This window comes from Belonocnema kinseyi, chromosome 4 (genome assembly GCF_010883055.1).
Source record: "Belonocnema kinseyi isolate 2016_QV_RU_SX_M_011 chromosome 4, B_treatae_v1, whole genome shotgun sequence".
Lineage (NCBI taxonomy): Eukaryota > Metazoa > Arthropoda > Insecta > Hymenoptera > Cynipidae > Belonocnema > Belonocnema kinseyi.
The window spans coordinates 41,111,937-41,131,776 of NC_046660.1; the positions used below are offsets into that span (position 1 = coordinate 41,111,937).

The window sequence follows — 19,840 nt, forward strand, 5'->3', positions numbered from 1 at the left end:
TATTGTGTAGAAATTGTTAAAAAATATATTTTATTTCATATCGAGAATAACTGACACCTGATTCTTTATACGGACTCAACGGAAGTCTGTATAATCAGAAAATAAAAGTAGATTGACAGGCCGTTTCTAGATACAAATTCCTACCTTGCCAACATTGAGACCATTCCGTAGCTGAAATGGTTCATGTCCGTGCTAAGTTTCTAGAAATTTTATCGAATGGTCCCGATCACGTCAAAAAATCATATTACACAGTATGATTTGATGACGCCATCAAGAATATTCTAGAAACTTATCACGGACACGAAGCACTTTAGCTAGGGAACGGTCACGATGTTGGTCAGTTAGAAACTTGTATTTAGACCCCCCCCCCCCTATCTATATTCTTATAAAAACCTAGCTATTTCCTAATATCTAATAATATATTGTGTAACAAGTGCGAGAAGTTGACTATTCTATGAGTGTTACAAACTTCACACGGGTGGAATAACTTCTCGCACGTGAGCAAAATTCCAAATTCCTCTACTGTGAGATTAGCGTGCAAAAATACCATATTTCTGCACGCTAATCCTACAGTAGAAGAGTCGCAATTTTCATGAATATGTTGGAAAAAATAACTTTCCGTCCTGTACATGGATTTTCTGTGAGATAAAAGAAACAGGGTACAATCGATGAAAACTGTAGTACCCTATAGTGTAAGAGTCCACTAGCAACAATTTACCGCACCTGGAAAATCAATTTTCATCCATCTCAATCCTCTGAAAGGATAGTAGGACCCAAACAACTGGCCCCCTAGGCATAGCTGACCGCAGATAACCGCAGAGACTAGAGCACTATACCATGAAAACCCCCATGACCGGGGTCGAAAAACCTGGGTCGAACCACCAGATACGGCACGAAATGCCAGGGGTAGTGAACGTGCACGGACTGTAAGCTGCTATCGAGCGAATAGGCGTGCGACAACCCCCTCGACGCCCTTCCCTTCGGCCCCCTTCTGTGTTACCTAGCTCCCTTTTTACTCCCTCGCACACCCTCCTGCCTTCCATTCCGTCCCATCCATCCAACCACCCACCACCCACCGCCTCTCTTCCACCCCATGGAACGAGGGTAGCTGGTGGATCGTAGAAAGGGCGGTGTGGAGTAAAGGGAAGCAACTACACGTTTTCCCACACTCACTCCTCGACCAACCACCCAACCACCCACCCACTTGCCAACGTCTCACCCTCGTAGCCGCCACTCATTATAGTTACCAGCGCTCCCCCTCGCCACTGTAACCTTTTCCTTTCTATCTATCCTATCTCATCCTCTACATTCTACTTTCTACATTTTTCCTTGTTCTATTCCTTTTTCTTTTTCACCTACTTGCATCCTTTTTACGCCGAGACGTTTAGTTGGCTTCAACAATTTTTCGTTCGGCTACAGGTATCGATGAAGTTGCGAATTTCCGCTGATGAGGAAGACACGTATTCTATCCGTCAGCACATTCAGATCCTCATCGCTTTTGCACGCTTTTCTTTACAACCAAAGTTCAAAACCATGTGAGCATAATGTAATGCAAAATATCAAGTAACTCGCAATTTGTTCTGAAATAGGATACACAATGAAGATTCATCCCTTCATTTCCACCTTTCACGTCTGAGACCGACTTTCCGTAACTAAAAACAAAGTGTTTCCCCGACGGATGCTTTTCAATTCCCAGCTTTCTTCCGGTCAATTGTTAATTTTCCTGGTCAATTTAAAAGAGCTGTAAAGATTTCAAACGTTTCAAAATTTTTCTAAACCTTTTAAAAGATTAGATCTCTGATTTGGAATAGTTAATTTTGGAAAAGAATAATAATTCTGAGTTGGAACATTGGAGAATTTTTGGGCGTAAGAATTTAATACAATTCTTATTTGGAACAGATCATTTTGTAAAAGAAATATAATTTCTTTTTTCACAGAAAATTTTGTTTAGTGTCTAAATTAGAACACTAAACGGAAACCCCATGTTCCAAAAGAAAAATTAATTTTTCCGGAAATTCCTTTAATCTAAAATTTGGAATTGGGAAGCTTTATTCTTGCAAATTTTTGTTTGCAAAAAAATAATTTTCAAATTCAAACAATTTCTGACTTTTAAACTAGAATTTTTTTTTAATCTGGCGAATTCCGACTTAAAACAGGGATTTTTTTTGTAAATTTCCTTTTTATAAGCCACAATTAAAATTATTTCCCAAAATTCCCCGTTTCAAGTCAGAATTACATTTATTTACAAATATTTCTATTATAATTCAGAAATATGGTAACTTCCGTTTTCGAAAATTTGAAAGAGGCAAGTCGAAAATTCTGAAGAATTCTGCTGTAGAAGGATTTTTTAAATTCCTTTCTTTTAAATCAGAATTAGAATCATTTTCAAAATTTTCGTTCCAAGTCCAAAATTTATTGTTTCAAGTGAAATTTTGATTTTTTACAGAAACTCCCTGTCTTAACAAAACTTTATGTTCTACGATGGGTCTGATATGAAAATTAGAATTCTTTTAGGAATTCACCAGTTCAATACCAGAATTATAATTCTTTTAGAATATTCCCTGTCCCAAAGTCAAAATTAAAATTCTTCTTGAAAATTTCCTCTCCAAAATTCAAAATTATAGTTCTTTACTAAAATTCCCTATCAAAAATTCAAAATTCTTATTCTCTGCGTCAATTTCCGGTCCGAAATTAAAAATTATAATTCTTTAACAGTTTTATAATTATACTTTTTTTTAATTTCCATAAACAAACGCAGAAATTTAATGCTTTAAGAAGGTTTTTTTTTTAAATTCCCTATTCCAAATTAGAATAATAATTCTTTTTAAAAATTCCCCGTTCTAAACAAAAATTGTAATTCTCTTGTCAAATTCACTGTTTCAAGTCAGAATGATAATTCTTCTCGAAAATTTCCTCTTCAAAGTAAGAATTTTAATTCTTTTGGAAAATTCCCTGCTCCAACCCAAAATCATAATTATTCTCTAAAATGCACAGTTCTAGGTCAAAATTGTAAATCTTCTGGAAAATTTAGTGTTCCAAGTCAGAATTATGATTATTCCTCGAAAATATTCTCTTGCAAGTAAAAACTTGAATTATTTTGGAATATTTCCTGTTCCAAATGAAAATCAGATTTTTTCTCGAAAATTAACTATTATAACACAGAATCGGTTCCAAATCAGAATCCTTTTAGAAAATCCTTCGTTCCAAGTAAAAATTGTATTTTTTTTGGAGAATTCACTGTTCCAAGTCAGAATCATTATTTTTTGGAATATTTCCTCAAACAACACAATATTATCATTCTTTCAAAAATTTATTCTAAATCAGAATCAGAATTATTTTCGGCAGTTCCCCGTTCTAAATAAAAATGGCAATTATTATGAAAAATGCAATGTTCCAAGTCAGAATTATAATAATTCTTCTCGAAAATTTCCTCTTCCAAGTCAGAATTAAAATTCTCGCCGAGAATTTCCGCTTCCAAGCCAGAATTTTAATTCTTTTGATAAAATCTCTGCACCAATTCCGAATCATAATACTTCTCGAAAGTTCCTCTTGCAAATAAGAATTTTAATTCCTTTAGAAAATTCCCTGTTCCAACTCAAAACCATAATTTTTCTCCAAAATTCACTATTCTAAGACAAAATCTGTTCAAAATCAGAATCATAATACTTTTCGAAAATTCTCCGTTCTAAGAAAAATGGTAATTTTTTTTGGAAAATTCAATATTCCAAGTCCGAATTATAATTCTTCTTGAAAATTTCCTATTCCAAGTAAGAATTTTAATTCTTTTGACAAATTCCCTCTTCCATGTCAGAATCATAATCCTTTTCAAAAGTTCCCCATCCCAAGTAAAAATTCGAATTCTCTTGGAAAATTCCTTCTTCCAAGTCAGAATTTAATTATTTTGGCAAATTCCCTGTTCCAAATCAGAATTATAATTCTTTTAGAAAATTCCCCGTTTCAATTCAAAATTGTAAAAATTTTGGAAAATTCACTTTTCGAAGACCGAATAAAAAATTTTCTGGAAAAGTTCCCTTTTACAATTCAGAATTTTAAATATTTTGGCAAATTCCCTGTTCCAAGATAAAATGTTTATTCTTTTGGATAAATCACTGCTCCAAGTCAGAAATATTATTCTTTTGGAATTTTTTTTCTTTCAAATCAGAATTTTAATTATTTTGGCAAATTTGCTGTTCGAGGTCAGAATTATAAGTTTTCTAAAAAAATGCCCTGTTTGCAATCAGAATCACAACTCTTTTCGAAAATTCCCAGTTCCATGTGAAAATTCTAATTCTTTTGAAAAATTCAATGTTCGAAGTCAGAATCAGAACTCTTTTCGCAAATTTCCAGCTCCAAGGCAAGATTATAATTCTTTTGAAAAATTTACTGTTCCAAATCAGAATTATTACTCTTTTGAAAGATTCCCTCAACCAATTCTAAATTATGTTTTTTTTTTTTACAAAAACTCCCTGTTCCAAATCATAAATTCCCAATTTCAGGTCAAAATAGAGATTTGAAATGAAAACAAAAAATGGTATACAGCATCACTCATATTATCAGCCATAAACTCTTTTCATTGTTCTTTCCCCAGGCTTATTCCCCATTTTTCTACTCACATCATTCATACACCCCTCTAACTTTCAGTTTTACTCTTTCGTATACTTGTTTTCAGCATTACCTAACACAATATCAAACTGGGGTGTCTGAATGCCTAAAAAAGTATTTTTCTTACACTCAGTGATTCTATATTCAAAATTGTACGTCCCCCCCCCCCTATCACCCTTTCCAAATTAACCCATCCTTCTCAATCCACATTCAAGTCCATTCCTCCGTTCTCCTCTGATCCCACCGCTTTGTTATCCACACCGTCCATGCCTGATTTTCTCTCTTTCTCTCTATGGCTCTCTCTTTCCTGTTTCAATCCCCCTTGGCATCACATTCCACTTCCCTTCTCCCTCCAGTTGCCACAGCTTCCAACCTTTTTACCTCCCTCTTCACCCCTTTTTATCCCGTTCTCCCTCACGCGCACCACTCATTATAGTTTCTCCCTCGCGTCATGCTTTCCTCCCCCGCCTCCGCCTCCTCCTCCTCCCCCCGCACCCATAACCCACCCAACCAACCACTCCTAACCACCTATCCTTCTCTCTCGTTCGCCGTCACTCGCACGCTCTCTCTCTTTCTGCCACCCCCTGCAATCCTCCCGACACATCCATCCGGCACCCCGCCCCCTCGAACTACCGCAACCCCGGGAAAACCCTGGAAAATCCAGCCCGCACCTAACCTCACTCAGTGTAGGCACATAAAATGCACGCACGCGTATATGCGTACGTAATTGGCACTGGCCTGGCCAATGGTGCGAAAAAATTCTCATATTAAAGGCTAATCGAAATCACTGTAATATTAAAAATAGTCGACCTAATCGTTCGTTTTCAACTCTCCGATCGCTGCAGTATTCTAGGAATTGTGTGAAATTTTGTCAAGTTCTCTGCCATTCCTGATTATTCCCTGACTCATTTTTCATTTTCCCTGACCATTAATAAGGGAAACAGTCACATTCAATTTTGGAAGATAATGAAAGAAGCAGTATCAGGCACTGAGTGACTGAAATAATAACATTTTTGTTTAGGAATATAGAGCAGATCATTCTTATTAATTTTCAAATATTCTTTGCAAAATCAAAATAAACTTTAATATCATCACAATTTTTTAGCAATAGCCATTTAGTTTGAAGGATTCGAAATCTGGATTCAAAATCGAATTTCGGAAAGTCCACCAAAAATTAACATTAGGTTTTGAAAGAGCGAAAATAAACTTAAAATAAACTTTAATGTTAGCACAATTTTTTAACAATAACCATTAAGCTTAAAGGATTATGGATCTGGGTTCAAAATGGGATTTCTACAAAATTCCACAAAAAGTCACATTAAATTTAGAAAGATAACGAAAAAGAAAGGAATATAGAGTACATAATTTTCATTCGTTTTTATATATTCTCTGTGCAAACAAAATAAACTTCAATGTTAGAACAATTTTTCAACAATAGTCATTCAGCTTGAAGGATTATGAATCCAGCTTCAAATGGAATTTCGAAAAAAGACCACACAAAGTCACATTCAATTCTTAAAGATAACGAGAAAGAAGTATCAAATACTGAATGGCTGAAATAATAACATTATTTGTTCAGAAATGCAGAGCCCATAATTCTCATATATATTTTCAAATATTCGTTGCACAATCAAAATAAAGTTTAAAGTTAAGCTTATAATTTACGATGATTTTGAAGTTCAGGAAAATTAATTTTGAACATTTTAAATTTTATAACAATATAATTTAGAGTTAATTTTTCATTTTTTAGTCATTCAAACTTCATATTCCAAAATGCTCTCAAAGCAGGGCAAATATCTAAATTTTTTAACGAAAATAGGCGAATAATAGGGGAATACATTCTTTATAATAAAATAAAACAAAATTTTTTAGATTTCAAGTCAAAATATATCGAATTTATAACAAAATAGTTTATTTTTCAATCCAAAAAGACGAATTTTAAACTCAAGACAAATTTTGAAGGTAAGAGTAGAGTTTTCAAGTTAAACAGCCGAATATTTTAAGACAGTTGACTTTGAAACTCAAAAGATTATTTTTCAATCAAATAGTTGATATAGACAACAAAAATTTCAAACAAACAGCTGAGAGCTTTTAAACACAAAAGACGAATTTGTAAATAAGACATTGATGTTTTAGCCAAACAATTGAATTTTCAACGAAATAGTCGAATTTTCAAACAAAAAAGATTAAACTTCAACCAAATAGTAGAATTTTCAATCCAAAATGAAGATTTTTTCAAAGGAAGTTTAATTATCAACCTAACAGTTGAATTATCAACAAAAAAGATCATTTTTAGCAACAAAAGATGAGTATTCAAGCAAATACTTAAATTTTTTTTAAATAATAATTTTCAAGCTGAAGGACGAATTTTTTAGAATACACTTTAATTTTCGAGACAAATTTTAATCCATAAGGAAGAATTTTCTATCCAGAAAAACAATATTTCAATAAAACAGTTTGATTTTTTGACAAAATAATTGGCTATATGAGAAGACAGTAAAATTATCAGCTTGAAAAGTTGAATTTTCAACAAATAGGTCGTTTTAAGCCAACGAAGATGAATTTTTAACAAAAGAGTTCAGTTTTTAATGTTGAAAAATCGAATGGTTTAGAAAACAGTTAACTTCTTAACCCGAAAGATTATTATTTCAATCAAATAGGTAAATTTAAAAAAGTTTCAACCCAACAGTTGCAATTAAAATCGAATACTTCAAAACTTTCAAGAAAAAGAGACGAATTTTGAACAAAAAAGATAAATTTTTAGCCAAATAGTCGAAAATTCAACCAAATTGTCGAGTTCTTGAAGAAAAAAGATTAAATTTCAACCAAACAATTAAACTTTTAAGACAAAAAGAAAATTTTCAATGAACAAAGTTGACTTTTCAAGAAAATAGTTGCAATTCACAAAAAAAAATATTTTAACTTTTAATCAAAAGACGAATTTTGGACAAAATGGTTAAATTTTCAGCCAAATATTAGTTAAATTTTCATTAAATAGATCGTTTTTAACCAAGAAAGATCAATTATTACTAAGTACATACTTGAATTTTAAAAAAGAAAGTGTAATTTTTAACTAAACAGTCAAATTCAAAGGAATTTTCTATCCATAAAGGCGAATGTTTAACAAAACAGGTAATTTTTCAATAAAAAGATGACTTTTTAACAAAATAGTTGAATTTTCAATATAACTTTCAACGAAATGGTCGAATTTTTAACCGAAAATAATCAACTTTTAACCAAAAATATGCAGTTAGATTTTATTATTAGGTTCTATTAATTCAGTTTGCATTTAAGCGAAAAAAGGAGAAAATGTGGAAGTTTCTCGAAAACAGGTAAAAAAAGAGAAATTCTTTTTTTAAAAAGGCAGAACAGAGAAAAGAATGTAAAGACTAATTGAATTTGAAATTAATGGATTTTAAACATTTTCAAATTGAAAATGGCTAACTGTTAGGATTAGAATTTGAAAAATTAGAATATTTTAATAGAGATTCACAAAATTAGAAATTGTTCAATTTCAAAAGCTATTAATTAGAAATTTTCAAAGTATAAAGCTTTAATTAATAATTATTCAATTTTTTATTTTCTGAATGAAAACTTTACAATTTTTTCTAGTTTGAATTTCAATTTTTTAAGTTTTGTTGTTATTAAAATCCGAACCATACCAATTGGTAGATTTATGTAACAAAAATAAGGAATAAACCTTCGCAAACACTTATCAAACAAAATATTAAGTTACTTTTAAGTATTATGTTTCAACGATTGGGAGAATGAAAATATTATTTTCAAAATTCACGGCTTGGCTAAAAAATCATGGATTTCTTACGCCAAGTTGTAAAAAACCGGTTTTAAATTTTCGCAAATAAGTGTAGAAATAAATGTTTGCTAATAAGGAGGATGGTATAATATATTCAGAATTAATTTCTTTGTATAAAACAATTGTTGGAATATTTTTATTTTTCGAAAATTTTAATTAATCAATAATAATGACAAGTTGAAAAATTAACTTTAATAATTTAAATTCTCAAAATTAGAATGAAAAATTAATTATAACTGCCTCGCATTAAGCTTTTAGATTTAGTGATCCATTCTTGTATTTAATAGTTATTAAAAAATATAATAAAGTATTTAGCAAAAAATTTAAGTGCATATTATTAATCAAGGATAGCGTTCCTCAACATGTTTATCGATTTCCAACTTAATAATTTTTATAAAATTTGTATGAAATTTTCATACAAAAAATTCTAGTCTTGTGACTAAAATTTAGTCTATTGTAAAAAATGTATTAGTCTCAGGGCTGCTACAACTTAATTTATTTGAAAAAAGTGACAGAGTGACCTATGTTTTTTTTTTTTAATTCGATTCATAAGGCTTCAAAACAATTTATGTTAAATTAAAAAAAAATCAAATAAATTGGGAAAAAATTCAAAAATACCATCGATTTCAATCAAACTAGAGTGGATTTAGAGGAATTCAAGTTGATTAAAAAAACAAGACAATTCCAAAAAATTCAAAAGAATTTAAAGAAATTAAAGATAAATTAATTAGAATTCAGGGTAAATTCCAAAGGCAGTGAGTTCAAAACATATATGAAAATCTGTTAAAATCTTTGAAACTCAACAAAAGCCATCTATTCTTGTGAAACAATTATTTGAAATCAATTAAAATATTAGAAAATTCCGTGAAATTTCACGAAATCTGAAGATTTTACCCTAAAATTCTGGAAAATTTAATAAAATATCTTCCAAAATTCTATGAAATCGTTAAAATCCTTCCTTGGAAATCCTGTAATATTTTTTAAGCTTTTTAAAAATGCCTTGAATTTTTGGTAAAGATCCAACAATATTTCAAATATTTTAAAATCTTTTGAAACCCCTTGAAATTCCATAAAGCTCTTGAGAATTCTCTGCAATTTTTTAAAATACCCTAAATTCTATATCATATTCTTTGAAATCTTTGAAATCCCTTGAAACTTTCCAAAGCTTTTAAAAATGACTTGAAATTGTTTTAAATACCCAAAAATATATTTAAAATCCTTGGGAATTCTATAACACCCAACGATTTTTTGTAATCCCTCAAAATCATTCAAAACCTTGGAATCTCTTAAAATACCCTAAAATATTTATAATCCCTTTTAACTTTTGAAAGGTCTTTAAGTCCTTGTTAATTAAAAAATACCCTAATATATTTTAAGCCCTTTGGAGTACCGTCAAATTATTGGAAGATATTCAAATTTCCTTGGAATTTTTCAAAATACCCTAAAATATTTCAAATTCATCGAAATTTTTTTTTAATTCTTTGAAATATTTTAAAGCTCTTGAAAAATTGGAATTATTTGGAAATCCTTCAAATGACTGACGCACATCAAATTATTAAAATTAAATCAAAATTCCTTGAAACTTTTTAAAGCACTTGAAAATGCCTCAGAATTTTTGTAAAGATCAAAAAATATTTCGAATCCTTTGAAATTTTTCGAAAGTCTTTGAAACTTTTTAAAGCTGTTGAAAATTCCTTGGATTTTTTTTTAAATACCCTAAAATCTTTAAAGCCCTCTGGCAATCCTGCAAGTGATTAACATACATTAAAAATTCCTCGAAACCTCTTAAACTACCCTAAAATATGTATATAAAATCTTCTGAAATCTTTAGAAATCCCATGACACTTTTTATATCTGTTAAAAATTCCTTCGAATTCTCAAAAATACCCTAAAATCTTTAAAGCGCTCTGGCAATCCTGCAAGTAATTAACATACATTAAAAATTCCTCGAAACCTCTTAGACTACCCTACAATATGTATATAAAATCTTCTGAAATCTTTAGAAATCCCATGACACTTTTTATAGCTTTTAAAAAATCCTTCGAATTCTCAAAAATACCCTAAAATCTTTAAAGCGCTCTGGCAATCCTGCAATTAATTAACATACATTAAAAATTCCTCGAAACCTCTTAAACTACCCTAAAATATGTATATAAAATCTTCTGAAATCTTTAGAAATCCCATGACACTTTTTATAGCTGTTAAAAATTCCTTCGAATTTTCAAAAATACCCTAAAATCTTTAAAGCGCTCTGGCAATCCTGCAAGTAATTAACATACATTAAAAATTCCTCGAAACCTCTTAAACTACCCTAAAATATGTATATAAAATCTTCTGAATTCTTTAGAAATCCCATGACAGGTTTTATAGCTTTTAAAAATTCCTTCGAATTCTCAAAAATACCTTAAAATCTTTAAAGCCCTCTGGCAATCCTGCAAGTGATTAATATACGTTAAAAATTCCTCGAAACCTCTAAAACTACCCTAAAATATGTATATAAAATCTTCTGAAATCTTTAGAAATCCCATGAGACTTTTTATAGCTTTTAAAAATTCCTTCGAATTCTCAAAAATACCCTAAAATCTTCAAACTCGCTTAAAATGATTGAAATATATGGCAAATTTCTTGGAATCTTTTAAAATACTCTAAAATATTATCCTGATTAATCTTGACGGATAAAGTGCTTCCTTTAGAAATTCCTTGACTATTGCCATTTTTTTTTCAAAATCCCTGGATTTTCAGGTTTTCCCTGACCTGCGGCCACCCACATACTCAGTTATTTAAAGCTTACAATGAAAAAGCAAATAGTATACCATTTATCAGTACCGTGCTTAGTACCGTAAAACGTGACTAAGTGGGACATGTGGAGTAAAGCGGAACACACGTTTTTTTTATTTACTGAAAGCAGTAGCAAGTGATGAAATTTAAAGACTTCCTGTGCCCCACTTTACCCTACACCGGTTTTTCAACTAGTAAAAACAAAATAATTTGCGAAATTCAAATTTTTGTGTGTCCCGCTTTGCTTTTTTCTTGATCCGCTTAGCCATAGCACACATTCTATTTCACGTAATATCATAGAGTATATTTTTTTCTGTAAAAAACGAAAAAAGAACCTGTCTCAAAAAGACAGGTATTTCGGTTTAGCCTACAGTTGATTGTAACTTACAGAAATGATTTCCAGGCCCGGCATAATGATGTCCTTTGTACGCTGCAAACAGTCCTGGATTGATACCAATCTGCACACAAAAAACACTAATTTAGTAATTAATTTTTAAAAATGATCAATTTCGCAATATGAGTGTCGTTGTCAAAAAATTGTGAAATTTGGACTACGATTTTAATTTTTTAAATGAAACTTTAAAACCGAAGTGAATTTTTTTATTATTATTGTTATACACTCAAAATAGAACAAAAGTACCAATTTCAGAAATCAAGTATCTTATTAAAAATGTATCACGGTCATCAAGTGGAAAATGGAATTTCAAAATTATTTGCAAAATATTAGAAATGGACATAGAAAACGTTTAAGAAATAATGTTTAGATTCCTCAACGTAATGCGAATGATTTGTATGAACATAAATGTCTCAACAAAATAATTTTTGAATTTTTGACTGGGTATTCGTATTTGGGAACATGTCATCCAGTCGAAATTTGAGATATATTTTTATTCTCTGTTCTAAACAAAAGCGACTGAAATTTTAGAATTTTGCTGTAAAATATTTCAATATAATTACTTCCTCCTAGTCATAATCAAAGAACTCTTTTAAATGAAGGAACTGGACAAAACAGCTGGGACTAAAATTTTCAACAATAACAAATTATTTTTAACTAAAATGTTGCATTTACAACTGAATAATAAAAATTTAAAGTAAAAGATGCGACTTCTGGACAAAATAGTTGAATTTTTAACCTGCAAACATGAATTTTTTAACCAAATAGTTAAATTCTCAAGCTAAAAAAGACGATTTTTTTAAAAGACAGTTGAATTCCTTAAAAAAATGTAATAATTCATATTTCAATCGAAAAAGCTTTCACTCACAAAAAAAAATTAATCTTTAACCAAACAATTATAATTTTCCACCGAACGAATTTTAACGATCAAACAAAACATTGCTAGACTAACTTAGGAGTATTAGAACTATAAAGTTTTTTAAATGGTAATGCAGCTTTTAAAAAAATCAATTGACTTTTTTATTACGTGTTACAGAACCAAAAATAATATAGATATTTCATTTTTTATTCTTGTTTTTGATATCTCTTTTCGTCCACTTTCAAAGATTTCCAGAATAAAAAAATAAAACTTGACAAATTGGCAGCGGGGTTTCTGAAAATCTCCAAACTCGATTTTTTCAAAAAGGCCTGGAAATTTAAAATTAGAAAGAAAATTACAAAAAATCTACCGATGAGTTGAGTTTTCAACAACATAATTAAATTTTCAACAAAATAGATGCATTTTTAACCAAAAAGATCAATTTTCAACCAAGACGATAAATTTTCTACCAAAAAAGATGAATTTTTAACAAAATAGAAAAATTTATAAAATAGTTCAATTTTCAGTGAAAACGTTAACGTTCAACAACAAGAAAATATCAACAAAATAGTCAAATTTCCAAAAGGAGATAAATTGATAACTAGAATAATGAATCTGCAACATCAAAAAAACCTAATTTTAATAAAGTAGTTCAACTTTTAACAAAAAAAGACAAATTTTCTACAAGAGTTAAGTTTCGCAAATATCAATTTTCTACTAAAAAGATGAATTTTCAAACTAAATTGGAAGTTACATTTTCAATTAAAACAAATAATTTTAAAAAAAGTACACAGTTACACTTTCACAAAAAAAAGGAAATTTCTTCCAAAAGAGATGAATTTTTTAACTGGAAAAAACAATTTTCAAAAAAAAAAGTTAATGTTCTACCAAAATAGTTAAATTTCCAACCCAAAAAGATGACCAGCGGAATAAAACAATTAAAAAACAAAAGTTAAAAATTTATTATCCTTGTCATAAAATCCCCTGATTTTCAGATTTTTCCTGACCTACGACCACCCTGCTCTGATCAAAAAACACAATACACACAATTCAATATGAACTTTAAGTACCCTGGATAAAAAAATGCATGGAAAAAAAAACTTGACTGCCTTCGATCGACTAGAAATTAGCAAGCGGTCGAGGCTTATTTCCACTTCGTTTCCGTCAACGGCGACAGAGATGACTCTACCTCATTGAAGAGGGGTCGTTCACATCGGTCGATGCAACTAACTAACAAAAAGTAACCCCTGCGAATTGAAAGAAACCTATTTCAATATTGCGTCCTGAGGAATCCAATTCTCACTTCGCAAGAGTCACATTTCTTGGGTATAGAATAGAGTAGCACACCTGAAACTTCTTTCAATTACGCTTTGCAATGATTACAACTGATAACATACCTTATCGATTAAAAAAAAGGTGTAATAAATTGTACTGGTAGGTCAGATGTCAAGAGATTTCGAGCGTGGATAGCACCCGGATGGGTGACCATCTGTCAAGTATGACCGGGTTGTGTATTCGCTGCGTTTTAACTAATATCGAGCGGGAGATTTAACGCCGAGGATGATAACTATGCCTTTAACTCGACTGTCGAAAGACCGGCTGAATTCCGGGAGGTGGATTTTTTCAGTTTTCTTCTCCCATGGGCAAAAGTTCAGGCAAATGCGAGTGCACTTAAACTCCCTATATAAGAACGGTTTCGGGCATGGCATGCAGTGACCTTGATTCTCAATAGGAGGAATCTAAACGTAGACGTAAAAGTGGGGGTTCTTATATCGGGAGTCAAGTGTACTTCTAATACAGTCGGATGTAGCATGGGTTATCACTGGTTGTGATTAAATTTTTACAGGGATTTTAAGCTCACCTTAGTGAAAGAAAATTTTTCACAGCCCCATACCAAGTGAAGTGGAGTCGTCTTGGGTGATATATGTTCTTATGCTAAAGGATTTAAATGATACTTTAGCAGCGAGGGTGGCCCGTTTATAGACCTCTGTTTCACTGGGGTTTAAAAATAAAAAGGTATAGTATATTAGGGTTTAACCACAGTGCTACGAGACTTAAATAGACCAGCCTTACGAGACAAATAATAATAGTATAAATAGTGTCAACATTTTTTTTTAAATAGTGACATAAAGTGTTTCAAGTATTAAAAAGGAAGTACAATGTTTATTTAAAATCTTTTTATTTAGTCTGTAAGTCTAAAGTATAAGTCTATAGCCTTCACATTTTTTCCCTTTTTTCTTGATTTTTCTACTTTAAATACAAGAACCCAATAAGAAAATCAAACTACTTTTTGGTTGAAAGTTATTCTTTCCGGTTGAGAAGTCTCCTATCAAACTTCAAACTTTTGTTTAATAATTCTTCCTTTTTATTTAAAAATTCTATTATTTGATTCGTAATTGAATTATTTTTGTTGAAAATTCAACGATTTTGTTAAAGTTTTACTGCTTGATTGAAAAATCAACTGATTTGTTGAAAATTGGTCTGTTTAGCTTGAAAATTCAACAATCTGATTGAAATTTGTTTGCTTGCTTGACTAACAAACTTTTTTTAAATTAAAAATGTAACTGCTCTGTTAAACAATCATATTTTTGGTATGAAAATTCATATCTTTCCATATAAATTTAATCTTTTTTTTGTTAAAACTGCTACTGCCTCGTTAAGAATTAATATTTTCAGTTGAAAATGAAATTTTTTGTTCAAAATTCACAAATTTTTTTGTATAACATTGAACTGTATTTTACAAAATTCTTATTTTTGGTTTGAAAATTCAACAATTTGGTAGAATATTGAACTATTTGGTTAAAAATTTATGCATTTTAATAGTTTTGTTAAAATTTATTTTTGTGGTGAAAATTAAACTACTTGATTGATTGTTGAACTACTATTTCAACACTTTTTGTTGTTGAAGATTCATCATTTTAATTTAAATTCGTTCTTATTTTTTGCAAAAAATTAATTTTTTAAAATGAAAATTTAACTTTTTTTTTGTAAATTTAACTGATTCTTTGTAAATTAACTTTTTTGCAGAAATATATTATTCTCGGATAGATTATTCAAATGTTTTATAGAATGTTTGTATTTTGGCTTAAAAATTCAACAATTTAATATAAAATTAAATTATTTGGTACAAAATTAAACCGTTTTATACAAAAAATTTTGTTTTGATTGAGAATTAATCCTCCTCAAAGAAAATTTAACTACTGAATTTATAAAAAAAAATATAAACTAAAAATTAATCAAATGAAATTTGGGCTAACATGATATCCATGATTCGAACTACTTATTTCAAACACTTAGTTCATAATTTATGTATTTTGTTGAAAAATCATCTTTTTTGGTACAAGATTCAATTTTTTGCTTCGAAAATGCAACTATTTAGTTGAAATTTCATCATTTAAATTTGAAAATTAAACTAATTGCTTGATACTTCATTTATCTTAAAATTTGTTCGTTGGTTAAGGATACAAAATTTCAGTTGAAATACTTTTTTTTTTAAATAATAATTTAACTATTATATTGATCATTAATCTTTTTTGGTAGAAAATTAATCTTCTTTGTTGAAACATCAAATATGGTTAAAAATGTATGTATTTTGTTGAGAATTCATCTTTTATCGTAGAAAATTAATCTTCTTAATTGAAAATTCATCTTTTAGTTAAAAATGTAACTAACTTGGATTAAAATTCAACATTTCGGAGGATATTTTGAGAAATCTTTCTAAATAAAAAATGTTATCTTTTTGTTGTTCATATTTTTTGGTAAAGGTAATGGTTGAAAATTTAACTACTTTGTTGGAAATTAGTCAAATTAGTATCAAACTTTAGCCTAGGTATTACTTTTTTCAAAATACTAAATATTGTTTAAATAATTTTAATTTGTTCAAACAAATTATTGTTTTGAAATATCGCGAATTATTGGCATTCTCCGAATACCTTGGCATTATTTATGAATTTGAAGAGTGAATTATTCCACTTTAATTGTATATTCATGATTAAGTAACTTTTCTAATAAGTTCCATTACTTTTCCCTAATTCTTATATTTTTCCCCTTGCTGCTAATTGTTGAAACCATTTTTTTTGTTATTTTTTTGTTATTATATTGAGAAACAGGTGTTAACATTTATTAATCAAGCCATAGAATTCAGAAAATATCACTAATTTGCGATATTATAAGATACTCATTTTTTGAAACAAATAAAAATTAATTAACCTATACATAAAACCTTCTTATTTAGTTTTTCATGAGGATCTATCCAAAAAATCTGAAAAAAGTAATAATTAAGGGCAGTACTCCGAAAAATCCTTATCGTACTTGATTGGGGTAGTTTTTGAAGATTTTTGAAAAGGGCTCCGAGGGTTAAAATTAAATATGGATTCCTTGAAGAGTTTTCATGAAATCATGAAAGTATACCCTATACTTTATCATACATTTCCATGTTTTGGAGGGCATTTACAAAAATGTATTTTATTGCCATGTTATTCTTATGGGAAACTTCAGGGGGTGGGTGGCACCCGTTTACATTAAAAAAAACACGTATTCACTTTTTTTGGGAACCTAACAATATAGGGGGGGGGGGGGGGGGGGGGGTTCCATCAAAGTAATTCAAAACTTTTTTAAGCCACCCTATTGGGCACCCTGCTAATAATTTACGAAAAGCGTTTTTCTTGCACATTTGAATAGTTCCTTTCATCTCCACTGTATTGTACGAGAAAAACCTCATCTGCACATCATCCCGTTGATTACGTAACACAATCTGTAGACGTAGAGGTACCTGTTGCGCAATTGAATTTCCTTCGTTCTTGCCTTTAAGGTTAGGTAATTAATAACGACAAAGTCCAAGGATGCACGAACATAACTCAATCAGAAAGATAAAAAGTCTGCCATTTCGCGAGGTGCGAGTAAACAATATTAACAATATTGCAAAATTTGTTAAAAATTTGTTGGGGATTGAAGGGAGGGCAAAAACTACAGTTGGTAACAGAAGTTGGGGGGGGGGGGGCATTTCTTTTACTCATTTTCTCAAGAAACTCTCGTTTTTTTCACACAATAAAAATATTTAACTATTTGGTTAAAAACCTAATTATTTTTGTGAAAATGCAACTGTTTTCCTAAAAAGTCATATTTTTTCTTAAAAAATTCAAATACAAGGTTGAAAGTTGAAATACTTGATAAAAAATGAATTTTTTCGATGAGGATTCATCTCTCTGAATGGAAATTGAAGTCTTTTGATAAAAGTTGAACTCTTGTTGAAGATTCTTTTTTTTGTGAGAACTGAGATTTTGAATTGAAAATTGAGCTTTTCAGTATTTGAAAATTCATCTTTTTTGGTAGAAAATTAATCTTCTTAGTTGAAAATAATCTACTTTGATTGAAGATTTAACTATTTCGTTAAAAATTCATATTTTCGGGTTAAGAATCAAACTGTTTTATAGAAAAATAATCTACTAGGCCTAAGAATTCAATAATTTAATAGAAAATTAAACTATTAGTTTGAAAATTCAACTGTTATGATAAAAAACAATTTTTTTGAAAGATTCAACTTTTTATTAAAAATTTTAACAACTTTGTTTAAAATTCGATTTCTTTTGGTCGAGATTTAGTTTTTAACTTAAAATGTAATTATTCCATTTTATGTTGAAAATTTACATTTGTAATTGATAATTGATCTATTTTATGTTAAAATTCATGTATTTTGTTGAAAATTCATCTTTTGGTAGAAAAGTAATCTTTGCATGTCGAAAATCCAACTATTCGGTTAAAAACTTGACTATTTTGATAAAAGTTTAATTATTTTATTGGAACTTCAAATATATTGGTAAAAATTCATCCTTTTGGATGGAAAATTCATCTTTATGGTAGAAAAGTAATTTTTCTTGGTTTAAAATTCGTCTTTCATGGTTGAACATTGTTTTTTTCTAGTTGAGAAATAACTTTTTAATCTGAAAATATTTAACAATTCTGTTTTTAGTTTAAAATTGATGTTTTTAATTAAAAATTGATTTTGTTTTAGTTGAACGTTCAACTATTTGGTTGCAAATTCATCTGTTCTGTAAAAAATTAATATTTATAGTTGACAATTTTGCACTATTTCTTTGAAAGTTAACTTTTTGTCATAGGATACTGAACTATTTTGGTAGAATATTTAGATATTTTGTTAATAATTGAACTGCTTATTTAAAAATATAACTATTCAGTAGAAAATTACCTTTTTGTGGACAAACCATATTTTTGGCTAGAAAATCCAACCCTCTGTGTGAACATTTTACTACTTTGTTTATAATTTTTTGTTTGGGTTAAAATTATTTTTTTATCTGAAAATGTAACTGTTTCATTTTTGGTTGATTCTTTATAAGTTAAAAATTAAACTTTTCGGTAGAATATTCGTCTCATTAGGTAAGAAACTAATCTTTTATGGTTAAATTCAACTGGTTAACCTTTTTTTGTTCATTAAATATAAATTTTTAATCTTAAAATTGAAAAATTCCATTTTTGGTTGAAAGTTAATCTTTTTTAGATGAAAATTCAATTACACCAAACTCTCGCTTTCAGTCAAGTGTCGGGGGTTGCCTTCAAATGGCCTTAGACTGATTTCGAGGGGAAAGAAACGTTAACAGTGAGGGCCACCTGTCTCATTTCCAATTGGAATATATATCTAAATATATAATGTCGCAACCACTTTCGCCCTACTCCCTTGAGAAACTGCATGAGCCAGCAGTTCTAGGAAGACCGAGAACGGGGTGACACAAAGCGAGAGTTTGTTGTATTTGATTCAAAATTCATTTTTCTAGGTTGCAATTTAACTTTCTTGTTGAAAATTCCTTATTATCGATTTAAAGTCAACCTTTTTTGCTGAAAATTCGTCTTTTTGTAGAAAATTAATCGTTTTGATTGAAAAATCATCTTTGTATGTTAAAAATTCAACCATTTTGTTAAAAATTCAATTATTTTGTTGAAAACCCAACTATTTTGTTGAGCATTCGTCCTTTTGGATTTAAATTGTATTTAATTTGTTTTAGAAAATTCATCTTTCTTCATTTAAAAATTCATTTTTCATGGTTCAATATTAACGTTTTTGTTGAAAATTCAACAGTCTTCTAAAAAAAATTATCTTTCTGGCTAGAAAATATAAATATTTAGTTAAAAATTCAATTATTTTATTGAAAAAGCAGCCTGCTCCTCCCGTTTTGAGAGCTTTTAGGGCTGCGAAATTGGATATTTTAATATTATTAACTATTCTTCATCCATTAATAAAGCTTTGTAGTACACCACACGGTTAAGTAGGCATATTGTTAACTGAATTTACAAGAAATATGAAAAAAAAAGCAAACTCAATGTGAAATCTGTGTTTTGACAACGGTTCATTTACTTTCGAGGGTTAGGGGAGGGGGGGGGG

At 29.6% G+C, this 19,840-nt stretch overlaps 1 protein-coding gene across 1 annotated transcript in view; it reads right to left on the reverse strand.

Annotated features, from left to right (window-relative positions):
* LOC117171609 overlaps window positions 1–19,840 on the reverse strand; it is a 117,981-nt gene that overhangs the window by 14,556 nt on the left and 83,585 nt on the right. The window contains exon 6 of the mRNA XM_033359062.1: window positions 11,583–11,652. Coding sequence (XP_033214953.1) covers window positions 11,583–11,652 — 70 coding nt within the window. The remainder of the gene's footprint in view (window positions 1–11,582; window positions 11,653–19,840) is intronic.